This window comes from Lolium rigidum, chromosome 3 (genome assembly GCF_022539505.1).
Source record: "Lolium rigidum isolate FL_2022 chromosome 3, APGP_CSIRO_Lrig_0.1, whole genome shotgun sequence".
Classification (NCBI taxonomy): domain Eukaryota; kingdom Viridiplantae; phylum Streptophyta; class Magnoliopsida; order Poales; family Poaceae; genus Lolium; species Lolium rigidum.
In genome coordinates this window covers 61,216,516-61,232,326 of record NC_061510.1, presented here as the reverse complement: position 1 = coordinate 61,232,326, position 15,811 = coordinate 61,216,516, and the positions used below count along the sequence as shown (strand labels likewise).

The window sequence follows — 15,811 nt, the reverse complement described above, 5'->3', positions numbered from 1 at the left end:
AATAGCCTGTGAATCCAAACCTAAATCTGATGCAAGTGCACACCTGTACCAGTACAAGAGCAAACGAACAAAACCCAAAGAAGGTCAGATAATGCAAACCCAAGATCGATTGGAGCCATGGACGGAGCGCTTGGATTATATTGCAGGCAGAGATCATTCCATGCACGCATGACCTGTCTGTTTTTCTCCCGATCGATCTCGTGCATGCATTGGATCCACCAAAGCTAAAGCTGATCTATCCGCGAGTGGAGAACAACAACCGTCCAAGCCTCCCCGTTACACTGCGCGCCAAAAGCTTCAACCCCACTCAGCACAAGCCAACATATGGACATTGCGTTCCAGTGCGTAGGTGGCGTTTTGGCTCATAGGAGCAAATGCTCCTATTATACAAAATAATTAAAAAATAATTTTAAAAATGTTAAAAAATTCTGACATAATTTTTTTTTGTACATCGTGATATTCTATGTTAGTGCACAAGTTTTTATGGAGAAACAACATTTTATGTGGCGTGTACAAAAAAAACAAAAAAATGTCCTGTACGTAGTCAGTAGTATAAAGCATCAAAATTTGTCTTTTTTACTGGAGCCACAAATTTTTATAGTTTTTTTTTGAAAACTTGTGTACAAACATAAAATGTGTAGATGTACATGAAATTTTTTAGTTTAGAATTTTTTAACACTTCGAAATGTTGATTCACACAAGCCAAAGTGAATATCCCTTCCAGTGCCCACTACACATCGCAAACAAATTTCAAACTGCGATCGATTAGCGGTTGATCCATCCCAACCCAACCCAAGGAGTCCTTGGCAAGGACCTGCGCGAAGAGAGGGGTCGTCCCGCCGTGCCATGGGGCCCCGGTGCCAAGCTTTTTCTCGACGCTGCGCTGCGCTGGGGAAGTAGCTCCAGGGGCAGCGGCAGAGGTCCCAGGCCGGGGCCGGCGCGCGCGCGCGCGCCCAGCGGTTGACACTGCTCGCCGCGGCAGGTGCACTTATTGCCCGACAGTGGCGGTGCATGCTTGCTTGCTGGCACCCTGCGCCCCGCTGCCCAATTTTCTCGCACCCTAATTTCCTTCTGTTCATAATTATCCTGAATTTTAGGTTTAATCAGAGCCAAAATTTTAAAGATTTGACAAAATAGTTTAGAAAAAATGAATCAATATCCTTTTTTTTTTCGAAACACAGAGTACCAGACACTTACAAATACGTACATACTATGAAGGCATACATGTAGAACCTACCTCTATGATCACCCAGAGAGACCGAGTACAATAAACTGATCTGGCGGGTCTTTGATATTGGTAAAGTTACCACAGACGTCTCGGTATCGTCGGGAACATAGTGTCTCACAATAAAAAACCGGAGTTATGCTATGCTTTTTCGGTGTGCACATATCAAGTAAAAAAGTGAAGGTAGTTAGCAGCCATCCCTCCATCCTCGCAATATAGGGTTCACCAGCCGCTGCCAATCTTCGCGCCGTGGTCAGAGTGACGCTAGGTAAAACCCGCGCACGGGATGATGGTGGTGGCGGGGCTTTCCTCCGCCGTGGCTCTAGGGCGCAGATCTCGTGCACACGCCTGGTATCATTGTTAGAGTGTGTGCACGGTCCAGCGTCGACATTGCAAAGATGTTGGAATCATTGGCCCACCCCCCGCAGTGCAGCAAGATCATGGCGGTGATAATACCGTTGCGGCTCAGGCTCTGCGCGGCTACTTGACGGTGGCGATTCAGATGCCCCCGTGGGACATGACATGGAGGACGGTTTCGTGAGCCGTTCGGTGACGTGTGCGATTCTGCCAGCGAAAGCTTGTTTAATCCTTGGCTAGAATTTCTTTATGGCGACGTCTTTGAGCGCCATTATCTTGTTGGAGGTGTTGTAGGGTTTTTTGTTCTACGTGTGCTTTGGGAGCATCTGCCTCTCGGGTCATCTCCGCCTGGGTGACTCCGGAGGCCGCTCATCCCCTTCACCTCGAGACCCCATGCCCGCCACTGCCTAGCTGCCGCCGACAAAGGCGGCGGTGGCGGCGCTCATCCTGCCAAGGGCGGCATGCTCTTCGGTGTGGTGTCGCGTCCTGTGGTGCTCCAGGCGGTGGGGCACGGCGTCGGGAATGTCTTGCGACGGCCCTGCGGAGGAGGTGTTGAGGTGATGGGCGCTTGAAGGGGAGGCTAGTGCAGCGCGCCATGGTTGGTGGCGGTGCTTGACCTACCGGCAGCGGATCGGGCCGATCTGGGCCCAATGGGGTTGGCTGTCCTACTGATGGTTGTGGTCGTCCCTTGAGCGATCTCGCTTGTTGGTGACCCCATGTATAGCGTTGGCTTGTCCGCCGTCTGCGTTCTCGCCAGTCTCCACCTCGGCATCCTGGCACTTCGTGGCCTCTTGTGTTATCAATTGGTGGCGTGGGGGCTACTGGCACGACCTTGAATAATGGTGGTTGTCCCGGTGTTGCAACTCACGCTAAGATGATGATCTGCAAGATGCGAGTCCTCATCGATTTGGCTGGAGTGTCGTGTTCGGGAAGGCTCCGCTGGCGAACTCCATGGCGATTCCATTCTTGAGATTGCTGGATCAGGTGGTATTCGGTCGTGCGCACTCGTGTCTTTCGCTGTCCGTTTGGTTTCAGAGGGAGCGTTGCGAAGCTCTGCAGGATGTTACCATCATGTACCTCGCTTTGACGGTCCATGTTTAAGTCAGCTGAGAAAATGCCATTGAAGTTGGGATCTCAGGACTAGCTATGGTGGTCCCCGTCTTTGTGGCAACATGAAATTGGTTTGGTGATTTTTTACTTGAAGCAATGCCATCGTAAGTGGGGGCGTCAGCACAAGAGAAGTTCAAAATCTGGCCTCTCAGGGTGAACATCCAAGGTGCCTTAATTGGTTGTCCCTGGCAATGATCTTGTTGAAGATATTATTTTGTGAGCGAGGGCTTTCATCTCCAGGTTAAAAACCTAAGATCTTTGATTGGACGATGACGACACTTGTTTACTGTTTCTTTCTTGGAGGCGGTGGTGTTAGTGATGCTGCGCTACAAGGGAGTGATCACTGTAACGGGACTTTTCTTTTATTATATTTCTTCTTCTTTCTTTGGTTTTGTGTATCCGTATTGCCAATAGGGCAATGCATTGTTGCAGGACTGGGTGTAATTGGTATTGAGATATTAAAATATACTCTTTGTCGAAAAAAAAGTGTGCTCCAGGGAAATATCAGATTTGGAGTTTCTGAATCGGATGATGGCAGCGTGCCTACGTCGCTTCTCTCCCCTTCGAGGCATCATCTTTGGAGCATAGTTTTAAAAACCGGACCGGTGACCGAAACGGTAAGGCTATCGGTTCAGGTTTTTACCGGTTGGACCACTGGTTCACCGGTTCATTGTCTGGTTTTTTAAGATATAGAGTAGTATATTTTACTTATAAATACTGCAGTAAATAAATAATTATGTATACAAATATATTTTAAACTTGCAAATTTTTATAATAATTCATAAAGTAGTCGACAACTTACCAACTTTGCCATGTCTAATACAGCCAAGCACCTAACACACGCTCGTGCAATTCATTTTTTGCATCCAGCAATGCTAAAAGGCAGCAAATCTAGCGTACAGAACATGCACCATGCACGTATGCTATGCGGCGTAAAAAAGCAAAGCCCCTATCGTGTGAACTATGTATAAAATAAACTGCTATCTTCTAAAGTCATCAAACAATTATAGCTCAATTGGTCTGGGCGGGTGTCTGCTCTGCTGGAGGTTACAGGATCGAATCCTACCTCATGCATTTAATTTTTCACGCGAAGTAACGCTACTACTGGTTGGACCGGCGATTCAGTGCTCCTGGTTTTCTTCCAAAACCGCCTGTTGAGCCGCGGTTCGTCCGGTTTTCACTGGGTCAGGTGTGCGAGCGGTCTAGTGCGCCAAAAAGACCGGTGCAGGGTCTGGTTCTGGTTTTTTCCGGTTCAACCGGCGGTCCGGTCCGGTTTTTAAAACTATGCTTTGGAGTCAATATCGGTTGGATTGACTGGTGGATTGCTTCGGCTATGGGCGTAGGTTTCCACGTGCTCCCGCGAGGTGGCCAGGGTGGAGCGTCGTGGCATATGCCACATCATCGACGGTGAGTCTCGGCTGCATGGTGCATCACATTCTTGGCGGCGAACGAGTGATGATCGACACGTGCATGGGATTGGTTGTGACTCCTGGCTGGCCGGTGGACGTCATGGTGATGCCTCTGAAGTTAGATGATGTGTGAAGGTTTAGGTCAGGAACTCGACCGCTATTATGGCCACCCATTCATCAAACTTGTACATGCAGCAACAGTCGTGATTTCGTGTTGCTCGATGTATTAATTTCTAAATCTTTGTTAAAAATATAGTATTACTCCCTCCTTCTGAAAAAAGATATCTTAAATTTGTATAAATTTGCATAAATTTGCACGTGTTTGGACACTAAAACACTTCTAGATACATTCCAATTTAGGCAACGGTGAAAATCTTTTTTTGAACGAAGTGAGTTGAAATGTTGCCAAGTGGGAGGATTATTTTTTGGAGAATTTTTTTACCATGCATCCGAGAGAGTAAATAACAAAGGCGAGATACACGGACGAGTGGTTGGGCTCTTTTTTAGCACCGCAAAGCGCGCGAGGTGACGTGCATAACAGTGTGACGCTGTGCGCTCGTAGCTGCTGTGTGTGCGTTATAAAGAGGAGCAGAGCATGGGCGCTGGGTACTAGGATGTTCCATTCCCACGCCACACGCATCGATCGATCGATCATAGTGGCATGATGACGACCTCAAATCCCTTCTTCTCCCTCCTCGTCTCCTCCATTCCTCTAGTAAAACCCGTGGGGCCCGGCCAACGCCTACCAAGCCAGCGCGCGCGCGGTAGTAATATAAGCTGCTGACTCGTACTACCTCCGGCAGTAGTGGCATTTGCAGCCAGCTAGAGTGGCGAGACTGACTGAGAGGAGCTAGCTTGCCCGCCGCCGGCCGGCCTCGCGAGAGAAATGGAGGCGGCGATGGGGGAAGGGAGGAAGCTGCCGCATCACGTGAGTGGCAGGATGACGGCGGAGGCGAGCCCGGAGCGGGGCCGGCCAGTGTACCCGCCGGCGAGGTCGGCGCCGGCGAGGCCCATGCGGCGGGTGCAGATCATCTACTACCTCTGCCGGAACGGCCAGCTCGAGCACCCGCACTTCATGGAGCTCGCTCAGCACCCCCACCAGCCGCTTCGCCTCAAAGGTACCCGCCTTTGCCTGCATTGCATATATGGTTGCTACATCTATCTGCTACCTCCGTCGGCCACAAGCTTGGTAAATCTACTCGCTATTCACTGACTGATTCATGGGTTTCTCCTTCTTCTTGGTGTGAACTGAAGATGTGATGGACAAGCTGACGGTGCTGAGGGGGAAAGGCATGCCTGCTCTCTTCTCATGGTCTTGCAAGAGGTACTACCCATTTCCTGGCCGTTCACACCCGAGAGTCTTCGTCAATGTATTTTTAGAACAGTTGGTACAACTTGCACTTTTTTTTACGATGAAAGCTGCAACTTACACATGGTTTTGCATCTGTAGGAACTACAAGAACGGCTACGTGTGGAACGACCTCTCGGACAACGACGTCATCTACCCTTCGGACGGCGTGGAGTACGTCCTCAAGGGCTCCGAGATATTCCCTGGCTGTTCTTCCGGTAACCATCATTATCAACTCTCTGTAACTTACTGTCACTTTTCTTGAGAACTTGAGATTACGGATGAACATGACTTGCATGATGCATGTAAGTAAGGTTTTTATCTTTTTTTTAGCTGAAATTTTTCATCTTCCTAACTTGAGATAGAACTTGATTTTTTTGTTCCTTCTTTTCCTAGAAAAAACCAGCCGTCTTGTCCATTAAAAACGAGCGCCTTTTCATGTCTCTCTCCTTTCTCATTGTCAACTCGTTTTCAAATGAATGGTCCAAAGCCGGTGAGGGCAGGAAGTACAGCTTCCTGCACCTTGCACGTTCCCTTTCTGCACTCGGTCGCATCGTAAGTCGCGAAGACTTTATTAGCCAACATGCAGCAGCAGCCCAAGGCTTCAATTCCTTGTCCTGTTTTCTCCCTGAGCTTAATGCAGCATGCGCATTAGCAGTATGGACTGGCAGTGTGGCACCACACTATCGCACGTATCGTCTGAAACGAAATCTAAATGATGCGCAGCAGTATCTAGTAAAGTAACACACTGCATCAGCTGAATTTAGCATGCGCACTGTTAACTGTTCAGCTTGACGATCTTGTAATCTTAATTTTGTGTTTGGCTGAACCACAGTTGCAGCAGACCGGTTCCAGCACCTCCGCGTGACCGACCGGTCGCCGACGAAGCCGCCGCTGGCGTTGCCGGCGCACAGCCACAAGCAGTACGTGGAAAACGGGTACCGGGACGACGCCGGCGAGGAGGAGCCCGAGGACGAGGAGCAGCTGGGGTACCCTTACCACCGGCGCGTCGCCGCGGCCCGTCTCGCCCGGCATGACAGCAAGCCCGTGTCGGTGCGCACCAGCCGCGGCCACCCCGTGGAGCTGCCGGTGGAGGAGACCTCGCCGCCGTCGTCGACCTCCTCCGACAAGCCGCCGGTGGCTCGGCAGGCGAGCCGCTGCGAGGGGGAGGAGGCGGAGCCGAACCGGGCCGGCTCGATGCTCCTGCAGCTCATCGCGTGCGGGTCGGCCACCGCCGGCTCGGCTAAGTGTGGCGGCGGGCGGGCCGAGCCGAGGCGGAGCTGCGGGCTGGTGAGCCGCCTCTCGTCGCGCGCCGGCGCGGAGGAGGATGAGGAGGACGAGGAGGGGGAGGGCGGGGAGCTGAGGCGGCGGCTGGGGCAGATGCGGGTGGACGAGAAGGAGTACTTCAGCGGCAGCATCGTGGAGAGCGGCGGCCGCGGCACCCCGCTGCCGGCGTCGTCGCTCAAGCGCTCCAACTCGTACAACGAGGAGAGGTAATTAACATTGGAGATCTCTTCAGTCTTAAGATTATCACAGCAATTCCTCCCTGTTTATCCTTATTAAGCTTGTACGGTTGTACCTCAAGTTCCAAGTACTCTCTTCTTTGTCTAAATTTTAGATGCATCGAGTTAGAGTACCTCTGATCACATTAGGCCTATCGTTTGCAGGACACATGTGTCGCCGATTATAACTAGGTCATGTCATGTAGAGGTAGTAGCCCACGAAGTTTGGTCTGTAGCCAACTGCTAGCCATCACAGTACAGGAGTCACACCAGCAGGTCAAAAGGCCAACATGCATGCATGTCCTTGCTTCGTCCTGGAAAAATGAAAAGAAAAGGCTTGCATGCATGCATATATGTCGTCGCTCGCCAACAAAGCCAAAGCACGCTGCATGATCCAGCGGTTCATCCAGGATCATAGACCGGTACAATAGCACGAGCATTATTGCCGGAGGAAGTACCATTCGTACTCGATGGTACTGTTTCCATGGATTCTCGTTGGCGGTGTGCTGTACCACCGTAGCATGTTTAGGCTGTCATGTGGACTTTGCGTCGTGGTTGCAGTGTGCACTGTGGATGCTCATGCTCGGACCACCTCCCGCTCTGTTCGGCCGTTCATCGAGCAGCCCAACTGTGTCACTGTTCATCAGGACAGAATATTAGTCGTCGTATGTGTAGGCTCTGAAAATAAACGCTGATAATGATGTTTTTGGGTGCTTAATTTCCAGGAGTTCCAGGCTCGGCGCCGGAGCGATCGGCGAGCAAGCAGCGGACGACCGGACTATACCGGAGGATGGGATGGTGAGGGGAAGGTGCATTCCGGGCAGGAAGAGGCAGCAGCAGAAATAGGGCGGCCGGCCGGCGCCTCGGTTATCCAGATTAGTTTGCTGGAATCTAAACATCTTGTTCGAGTACAAGTAGTACATTAGCATCTCTACGTGCTTGTAATGGGCGACGTGTCCAGTGCTGAGAGCTTAGCAGAAGTAGGCTTAGCCAGAATTTTTAGGTAGTTCCATGGATCCATTTCTTCGTTGTCAAGTGATGGCTCGCGTAGCACTTAATTTTGGATCCTGTATGGAAGGAGGAAGGTCATTTTGCATCATGTATGGACGGAGTAGTATGTTGATAAGGACTGGTAGAAGTTGTGGCGCTACGTAAGTGCCTCGTTGTTCGAAAGTGACTACTGCGTGTGTACTTCTTGACGCTGTGTGTCAGCAATTTGGTAGGCCTCTCCTGGGTCGTGTTCGGTAAAAACTACAAGTCCGCGGAACGCTTCCGGCATCTCCAGCCGTCCCATACATTTCGAACACAATTTATGTTCATTTTGATCTGTTTGCCTTGGGTCGTAGATAACGTAATAGTCATACGTACCATCTCCTCATCCACGCCCTTTCGTATCAGGGGATCTCGTCCAGCTTGCCCTCCTTGGCCTTCTTCGCGAGGTACGCAAGGTAGTTGAAGTAGTCCTCGGTGTCGTCTCGCTCCTCCTCCTCTTATTCCGTCCACTTCTCCTCCTTCACCGGCGCGAGCAGAGCGGCGTAGATGCACCCGTTGTTGCCGAGGAACACCGCTCGGCGCTTCGAATCCCTTTCAAGGTGGCCGAACGAGTCCCAAATTGGTGACTCAAAGCCAAATGTCGGGTTGACGAGGAGATCTGCTGGCAGAAGGGCCCTTCGTCGGGTAATCTCCTGGCGCTGCTCATGTCCCTGCCATGTCAATGGAGGCATGGGCACCCTTCGGTGGCTAAAGCGCCAGCCACTGTGGAGGTGGACGTCGGTCCACCCAAGGACGCATTGCGTGCACTCGTAGGATAGGCCGCGGGCCAGGGGGATGGTGACTTGGACGCGGATGTGTGGCTTCTTTTTCTTCGCCGATGCCGACCATGCTGTAAGGGTATTTTACCCTTAACCATTATTTTGGTAACAATGACACCGTGCTAGAGTATTTGGCCTAATACATATTTGTAAGGATAATCCCAGGTATTAGCCAAAGAGGCATAAATGGTGTATCAAAGGAACAAGAAGTCTAAAGGAGACCCCCCCCCCCACTTCGACAACAATCAAAAAGGGGTCTACAGCAGGAATCCGGTCAGAGACCCGGCCGGACCGGACCGTGCGCCGGCTGGCTCCGGCCTGCCGCCCGGTCGACCGGGCGCACGGCCGGCGCTCCGGCGCCGACCGGCTCCTACGCCGATGCCAACCGGGCGACCCACCGGAAGACACGAAGTGCCCCCGGTCGGGATCCGGCTCGCCGCCCGGTTTGGACCGACGGGTCCGGTCCCCGGCCCGGCTCGACCGGGCTCGGACCGGGCGTCCCGGCGCCGACCGGGCTCCGCGCCGACTGCAATCGGAGGGAGTTCTGCGCGACATTTCGAGGCTCCGGTTGGGGTCCGGTCTGCCGCCCGGTTTGGACCGGCGGGTCCGGTCCCTAGCCCGGTCCGACTGGCCCCTGCGCCGGGCTCTCCGGTCTATGGCCCGGTTGACCGGGAATCTCGGGAGAAAGCTGATGTGTCAAGTGACCAACGGCCATATTTCAAGTGACACTATAAATAGCCCTTCTCCTACCTCTGAAAAGTTAGGCACTACACTACAAGCTGTTCTTGAGTTCTGTCTCTCATACTTCATTGCTAGAAACACCAAAAGCCTCAGATCTCCCTCCTCCTCCACCCAAACTCAAATCCCTCGGGGGAAACGATAGAGGAGGACCCGATCTACTGTTCTACCAAGCCAAATCTCATTCCCCCTTGTATTCATCAAGAATCTTGCTCTCTAGTGTTTAGGTGGGCAAGAGTGGTCCGGAAGCATCCGGGCTGTGGATTTGCTCCTGACAAGATTGTGAAGGTTTGGAGGCTACCTCAAAGTCTACCACAAGTGAGTGAGCTATTCCTTCGTGGGATAGGCTCCGGAGAATAGGGTGAGCCTTCGTGGCGTGGGGAATCCTTCCTGGGACCTCCACCCCTCCAAACGTGACGCACCTTCTTGCAAAGGAAGGGAACACGGGAATACATCCTCGTCTCCGCGTGCTATCTAGCTATCTCTAACCGAACTCCTTACTTGTGATTTAATCGCTCGTGAGAGCCTTCGTGCTCGAGTTAGTTGTATCCTCATATAGGTTGTTTCACCTAGTTTGCATTAGGCTCACCTTTATATTCCGCAAAGCCTAATATTGCAAAGAAAGAATTAAAATTTGTAGAAACCTATTCACCCCCACTCTAGGTTTACCATCTCTGAACTTTCAATTGGTATCAGAGTCTGGACTCTTATTAAGGGCTTCACCGCCTTAAGAGTGAGACGGATAAACTATTCGAGGGTCTAGATGAAGACTCTAACCTTTCTAGTTAAAGAGATGAAATCTAGATTCTTGGCATATGATGCCGAGAAGAAGAAAAAGGAGGATGACCTACAAAGCCAAATGGCAGAGATGACTGCCATGCTTAAGAACTTGACTAGTGGGAATCCTAGTGGGGCTTCGGCCTCTCAAGGAAGTTTCCATGAAGTCAACCATGACTATCCCAAAAACACGTCACCCATGCCTCACATAAACCATAGTGGGAATGTTCCCCAGTTTGATCGAACTCACTTTCCTTTTTGGAAATCTGCTATGGAATCTCATATTCGCAGCTGCAGTGTGGAGTTATGGTAGATCATTGTTCATGAATACCGGGAGCCACATGATCCCGCTCGGTTGACCTCCACCGAATTCTAGAACCGTCAACTCAATGCCTCCACACGTGACAAGATTAGAAGTGGCATCAACCGCAAGCTCCTTGATCAAGTCAATGACATTGACTCCGCTAAAGAGTTGTGGGATCAAATCATAGTACTCCAAGAGGGAACCGATTTGATCCAATCAGCTCTTTATGAGACCGCAAAGCAAGAGGCCCACCAGTTCATGATTCGAGAAGGAGAATCCGTGGCCGATGCCTATGCAAGGCTTGGTGCTCTTAGAGTAAGGGTCAAGGGACATGGAGTTGAGAAGTACAATGACGGCTTCGAGATGAATGAAGCATTCATAAAGTCCAAGGTCATTGCTATGATTGTTGTCAAGGAAGAAGACACCAACCTTGCACTCAACTTGCAAATCATGACCAAGAGTGCTGATCTGAACTCCGATGATCTAGTCTCCTATGTGGCCGCCAATGAAAACATGGCCAAGGCAGGAAAAAGGCTCATGGCAATGAACCGTGTTGATGAAGTCTCACACAACCATGAAGCGTCACACAACCTTGCTCTCAAAGCTAGAGCTGACCATGGAAGAGAAGAAGACTATGAAATTGAAGAAGATGAAGAGATGACCTCAACTAGTGACATTGCTACCGACTTTGCTTTCTTTGCCAAGAAGTACAAGGGAAAGCTTCCAATGCTCCTCAATGACAAGAAGAAGAAGAGAACTTGCTACAACTGTGATGAAGATAGCCACTTTGCAAATGAGTGCCCTTATGAGAAAAGGGTAGACAAGCCAAAGTTCATCAAAGGGGTCAAGCCAAGATTGAAGCCAAACCCAATCAACGATCGATACAAGAAGAACAAGGGAAGAGCCTTTGTTGGGGCCGAGTACTTGTCCGATGAAGAAGATGAAGATGAGGAGAAGGAGGCCGGAGTGGCCGGTTTGGCTTTCTCTAAGCCCGGGTCACTCTTCACATATGACTACTCCAAGGATTACTCCACGGAGAATGATGTTGGTTCTTCCTTCATGGCAAGAACAACTCAAGATGTTGACTCCGATGACTCTCCCTCCTCTACAATCATTGGCTCTTGTCTTATGACAAGAGAAACCAAGGTAATGGAATCCCCACCTTCTTTATCTAGTGTTCTTGATGATGAAACTGAAAATCAAGAAGAATTAATTGTGCTTAAGGAACTTTAAAATGTTAGATGCACCCTTCGTGGTGAAGCTCTTGTCAAGTTTGATTTCTTGATGGACTCCCTCAAAGAAAAGGATGAGTCCATTGAGGAATTAGAATATCAATTGAATGAAAATGAACGGAGATTCAATCTCCTAAGACAAGAGCTAAAAACCGAAAGGTGCATATCTCAAGGCCTTAAGCAACAAATTGAAACTTATGAACTTGATAAAGTTAAGGACCTAGAAACTATTGATAGGGCTCAATCATTGACTCAAGAGCTCAATGCCTCAAAGGAGGAGCTTGAAGTTGCTCATGCTTCTCTCTCTAGGGATCTTGACCACCTTGAAAGAGCTAACAAGCTTGTTAAGGATGAGCTCAAGAAACTTGGAGAGAACCATGACCTACTCCAAGAAACCTACAAAAAGGCTCTTGGATCAATGAAGGATCCCACTGTTGTTGTTGTAAAGCTTGCTTGTTCCCCCACTTATTTTACTAGTGAGATGCTAAGCTTATTGAGAAACATGTTCGTTTACAAGAGGAACTCTCCTTGCATGTTGAGACCAATGCGTATCTTGAATCCTTGGTGACTAAATATGGTCTCGACTATCATCCTAATGAATCTTCTTGTGAGCAAACATCTATTCTTGAGGAAAATGTTAGGTTAACAAAGGAACTTGCAAAGTTCACCACCGCCAAGAATAAGATGGGATTGGATGACCTTTTGAGTAAGCAAAGGTCAAACAATCAAAAGTTTGGACTTGGATATGTTCCCAAGTCTCACAAGAAGAAGAACTACAAGAAGGAGAAGCCCGCTAAAGAAAAGAACAAGAAGGTCACTAATGATGGCAAAGCCTCAAAGGGCAAAGCCACTAGTGGTGATCGCACGGGGCCAAACAATCACTATGCTTTATTTGTTGATTATTATGGTGATGTTTATGCTAGCTATGTTGGCCCTCGTAATGGCTATGCTTATAGAGAGTACTCAATTTGGGTACCAAAAGATATTGTTCCCATTGCAAAGGAACCCATTAATCGATGGGTTCCTAAATCCTCTACTTGATTTTGTAGGGGTATTCCTCCGGTGGTCCAAAATGGGTGTTTGATAGTGGATGCACCAATCATATGACCGGAGGAAGAGGTGTGCTTGATCAATTCATTGAAGATATCAACAAGAAGTCAAGCATCACCTTTGGTGACAACTCAAAGGGAAAGGTACTTGGGTATGGCAAGGTGGCAATCTCTAAGGACTTGTGCCTTGAGACGGTCATGCTTGTTGAATCCCTTGGCTATAACTTACTTTCTATATATCATCTTGCCGATGCCGGTTACAATTCATATTTTACTAATTATTGTGTGAAAGTCTTTAGGAGTGACAATCTCAAATTGGTCCTTGTTGGATATGTGGAGAACAACCTTTACGTGGTTGACCTCTCGAAAGAGAGCTCCTCTCCCTCCACATGTCTAATGGCGTCCAAGCATGACGAAGGTTGGTTGTGGCATCGCCGCCTTGGTCATGTCAACATGAGAAATCTTAAACAACTCCTAAAGGGTGAGCACATTGTGGGACTGTTATCACCAGAATTTGACCGGATCAGAAGTGGGCCGCGATTGAAGATGGGCTTGAAGAATATACATGGAAGAAAGACATGAATCGGCCTTATATACCAAATTTGGGCTAGTTTGCCCGTGTATCTGTAACATAGTAGGATACGTGTCGGTTAGATGGAGTTTGGGCTCGTGCCCGGTTGGGATTATTCCCACATTAGAAAGTCTACGGACTATAAATATGTATCTAGGGTTTATGAAATAAACAACAATCACGTTCACCACAAACCAATCTAGGCGCATCGCCAACTCCCCCGTCTCGAGGGTTTCTTCCGGTAAGCACCATGCTGCCTAGATCGCATCTTGCGATCTAGGCAAGACACGTTTATTCGTCGTTCATGCGTTGCTCGTGCCGAAGCCTTTTTGATGGCGAGCAACGTAGTTATCATAGATGTTTTAGGGTTAGCATTGTTCTTCGTATCATATGCTATCGTCGTGCGACCCTTAGGCATCTAGCCGCCCTTACACCTATCTTGGGTGTAAGGGCGGCACCCCGCTTGATCATTATTTAGTAGATCCGATCCGGTATGATTGCTCCTTGTTCTTCAAGGATTAGTTTAATATCTGCATTGTTAGGCCTTACAAACGGGTCGAAGGATCCAAGTGGCGCGTAGGGTGTAGTTTGCTAGCCCTAGACAGGATGTTCCGAGGATCAACTTCGTGTTGGTTTTTAGGCCTTGTCTAGGGTCGGTTTACGATCACCGTGCGTGGCCGCCAGGCTCGATCACGAGTAGGATGTTCCGATTATGCGGTGAAAACCCCAAATCATAGTAGGTCGCTTTAGCTTTATCTTGATCAAGCAGGACCACCATCTGATCGTACACCTCGTACGCATCATGGGTGGATCGGCTCTTTGAGCCGATTCACAGGATAACCCGAGAGCCGATCGAGGCTCGTATTTAATGTTTACGTGTATGCCATGCAGGAAACTAAGCGAGGCATCATCCAACACCTTCCTGACCAGGTACAGGTCAGGTGGCACGCCCTTGCATCAGCATCGGACGTGCGTGCCGAAGGCTTTGCGGGCCGTCGCTCGGAGGGACCAGGGCCAGCCGCAGTCCTGGGAGATTCCCGGCTCTACGGTGCTGCCCGTCGCTGCCCGCCGGTGGGTTTCTCGACCGCAACACATTCTCGGCACGCCCGGTGGGACGATCTTCGACATCAACCGCATCGCCATCTACATCCGAGATGGCGGAAGGCACTCCGGCCAAGTACGAGGATCCGACCGAGGAGCTCAAGAAGAAGCATGACGAGATCAAAGCGGTCCTCGAAGCCGACCTCATCGGCTCTTTTCACGTAACCCGCTCACATGGCATCGGTGGAAAGGGTTCTCACCTGAAGGCGCGCTCGATGGAGTGGACCTGTCCACCCCGTCAGAAGAACGCACCAGGTCGCTGCGTCAGGAGATCAACTTCATGGTGGCTCATTCGCTGCACCGCCATTCCGAGAGCCTGGTGAACACTTTGGAGCGTATCGCTCTGCGCGTGATCCAGGAAATCATGAGCCATCAGTATTCTCCGTCAGGACCAGCTCTGGGGACTTACCAAGGAGAGATGCCACTCCAGTCCCATCCACCGCTGCCGTTCGCGTTGGCAGCACCAGAAGTGCCGAGTTCATCGGCATACGTCGTCTACAAGATCGGTGGTGACCCTAGTGACTACCAATTCTTGCATGAGGCGCCCAAGGAGATCCCTCACGGATACACGTGCGCATACGTGCCAGACCGCAAGAATCGGGCACTCTCGAACCGAGCCGCAACAAGCAGGGACTTCCGGAGCAGCAGGAGGAACTTCGGGAACAGATCTTGAGAAGCGTACGTGGCTAGCTAAGTATGCCACTCCGACAAACCTCCGTAGCCCAGCTCCCGCAGCTTGGCTCGGAGCTGGAAAAGCAAGCATGGCTGGCTAAGTATGCCACCCCGGCGAATCTTCGTAGTTCGACGCCTGCAGCCATCACCGCGGATCAGATTTGTACAATTCTGAAAGACCAGTTCGGCATGATGCCGAAAAGGAGAACAATCGGCTATTCCAAGACGTACCCCAATGAGTACGAGTTGATCCCGCTACCACCTAAATATCGGCTCCCTGATTTCACCAAGCTTAATGGATCAGATGGTTCCAGCTCCATCGAGCATGTGAGCCGATATTTGGCACAGCTGGGCACGATCTCAGCATCGGACGAGCTGCGTGTGAGGTTCTTCGCACAGTCCCTCACAGGATCGGCTTTCGGGTGGTACACATCGCTGCCACCAAACTCAATCCGAACTTGGAAGCAGCTGGAAGAACAAGTTCCACGTGCGGTATCACTCGAGGCTTCCGAGGCCGGCATTGCCGATCTAGCACAAGTGCGACGAAGCGCGGGAAACAAGTGGCGGAATACGTCCAGCGCTTCAGGACCATTAGGAACCGATGC

General features: G+C 50.3%; 1 protein-coding gene across 1 annotated transcript; it reads left to right on the top strand.

Moving 5' to 3' along the window:
- The first annotated feature begins 5,038 nt into the window (after positions 1-5,038).
- On the top strand, positions 5,039-7,797 carry LOC124694902 (protein SOSEKI 2-like). Its single transcript, XM_047227826.1, has 5 exons — positions 5,039-5,219; positions 5,356-5,425; positions 5,552-5,667; positions 6,285-6,942; positions 7,677-7,797. The coding sequence occupies exons 1-5, from the start codon at positions 5,042-5,044 to the stop codon at positions 7,795-7,797; spliced, it is 1,143 nt and encodes a 380-aa protein (XP_047083782.1). The 5' UTR covers positions 5,039-5,041.
- Positions 7,798-15,811: the final 8,014 nt, after the last annotated feature.

Bases quoted from the DNA above. Each gene is read 5' to 3' on its own strand.
- LOC124694902 (XM_047227826.1), top strand. From the start codon at position 5,042: ATGACGGCGGAGGCGAGCCCGGAGCGGGGCCGGCCAGTGTACCCGCCG. The intron at 5,220-5,355 runs GTACCCGCCTTT...TGTGAACTGAAG, and splicing joins CCAGCCGCTTCGCCTCAAAG to ATGTGATGGACAAGCTGACG. The intron at 5,426-5,551 runs GTACTACCCATT...TTGCATCTGTAG, and splicing joins TTCTCATGGTCTTGCAAGAG to GAACTACAAGAACGGCTACG.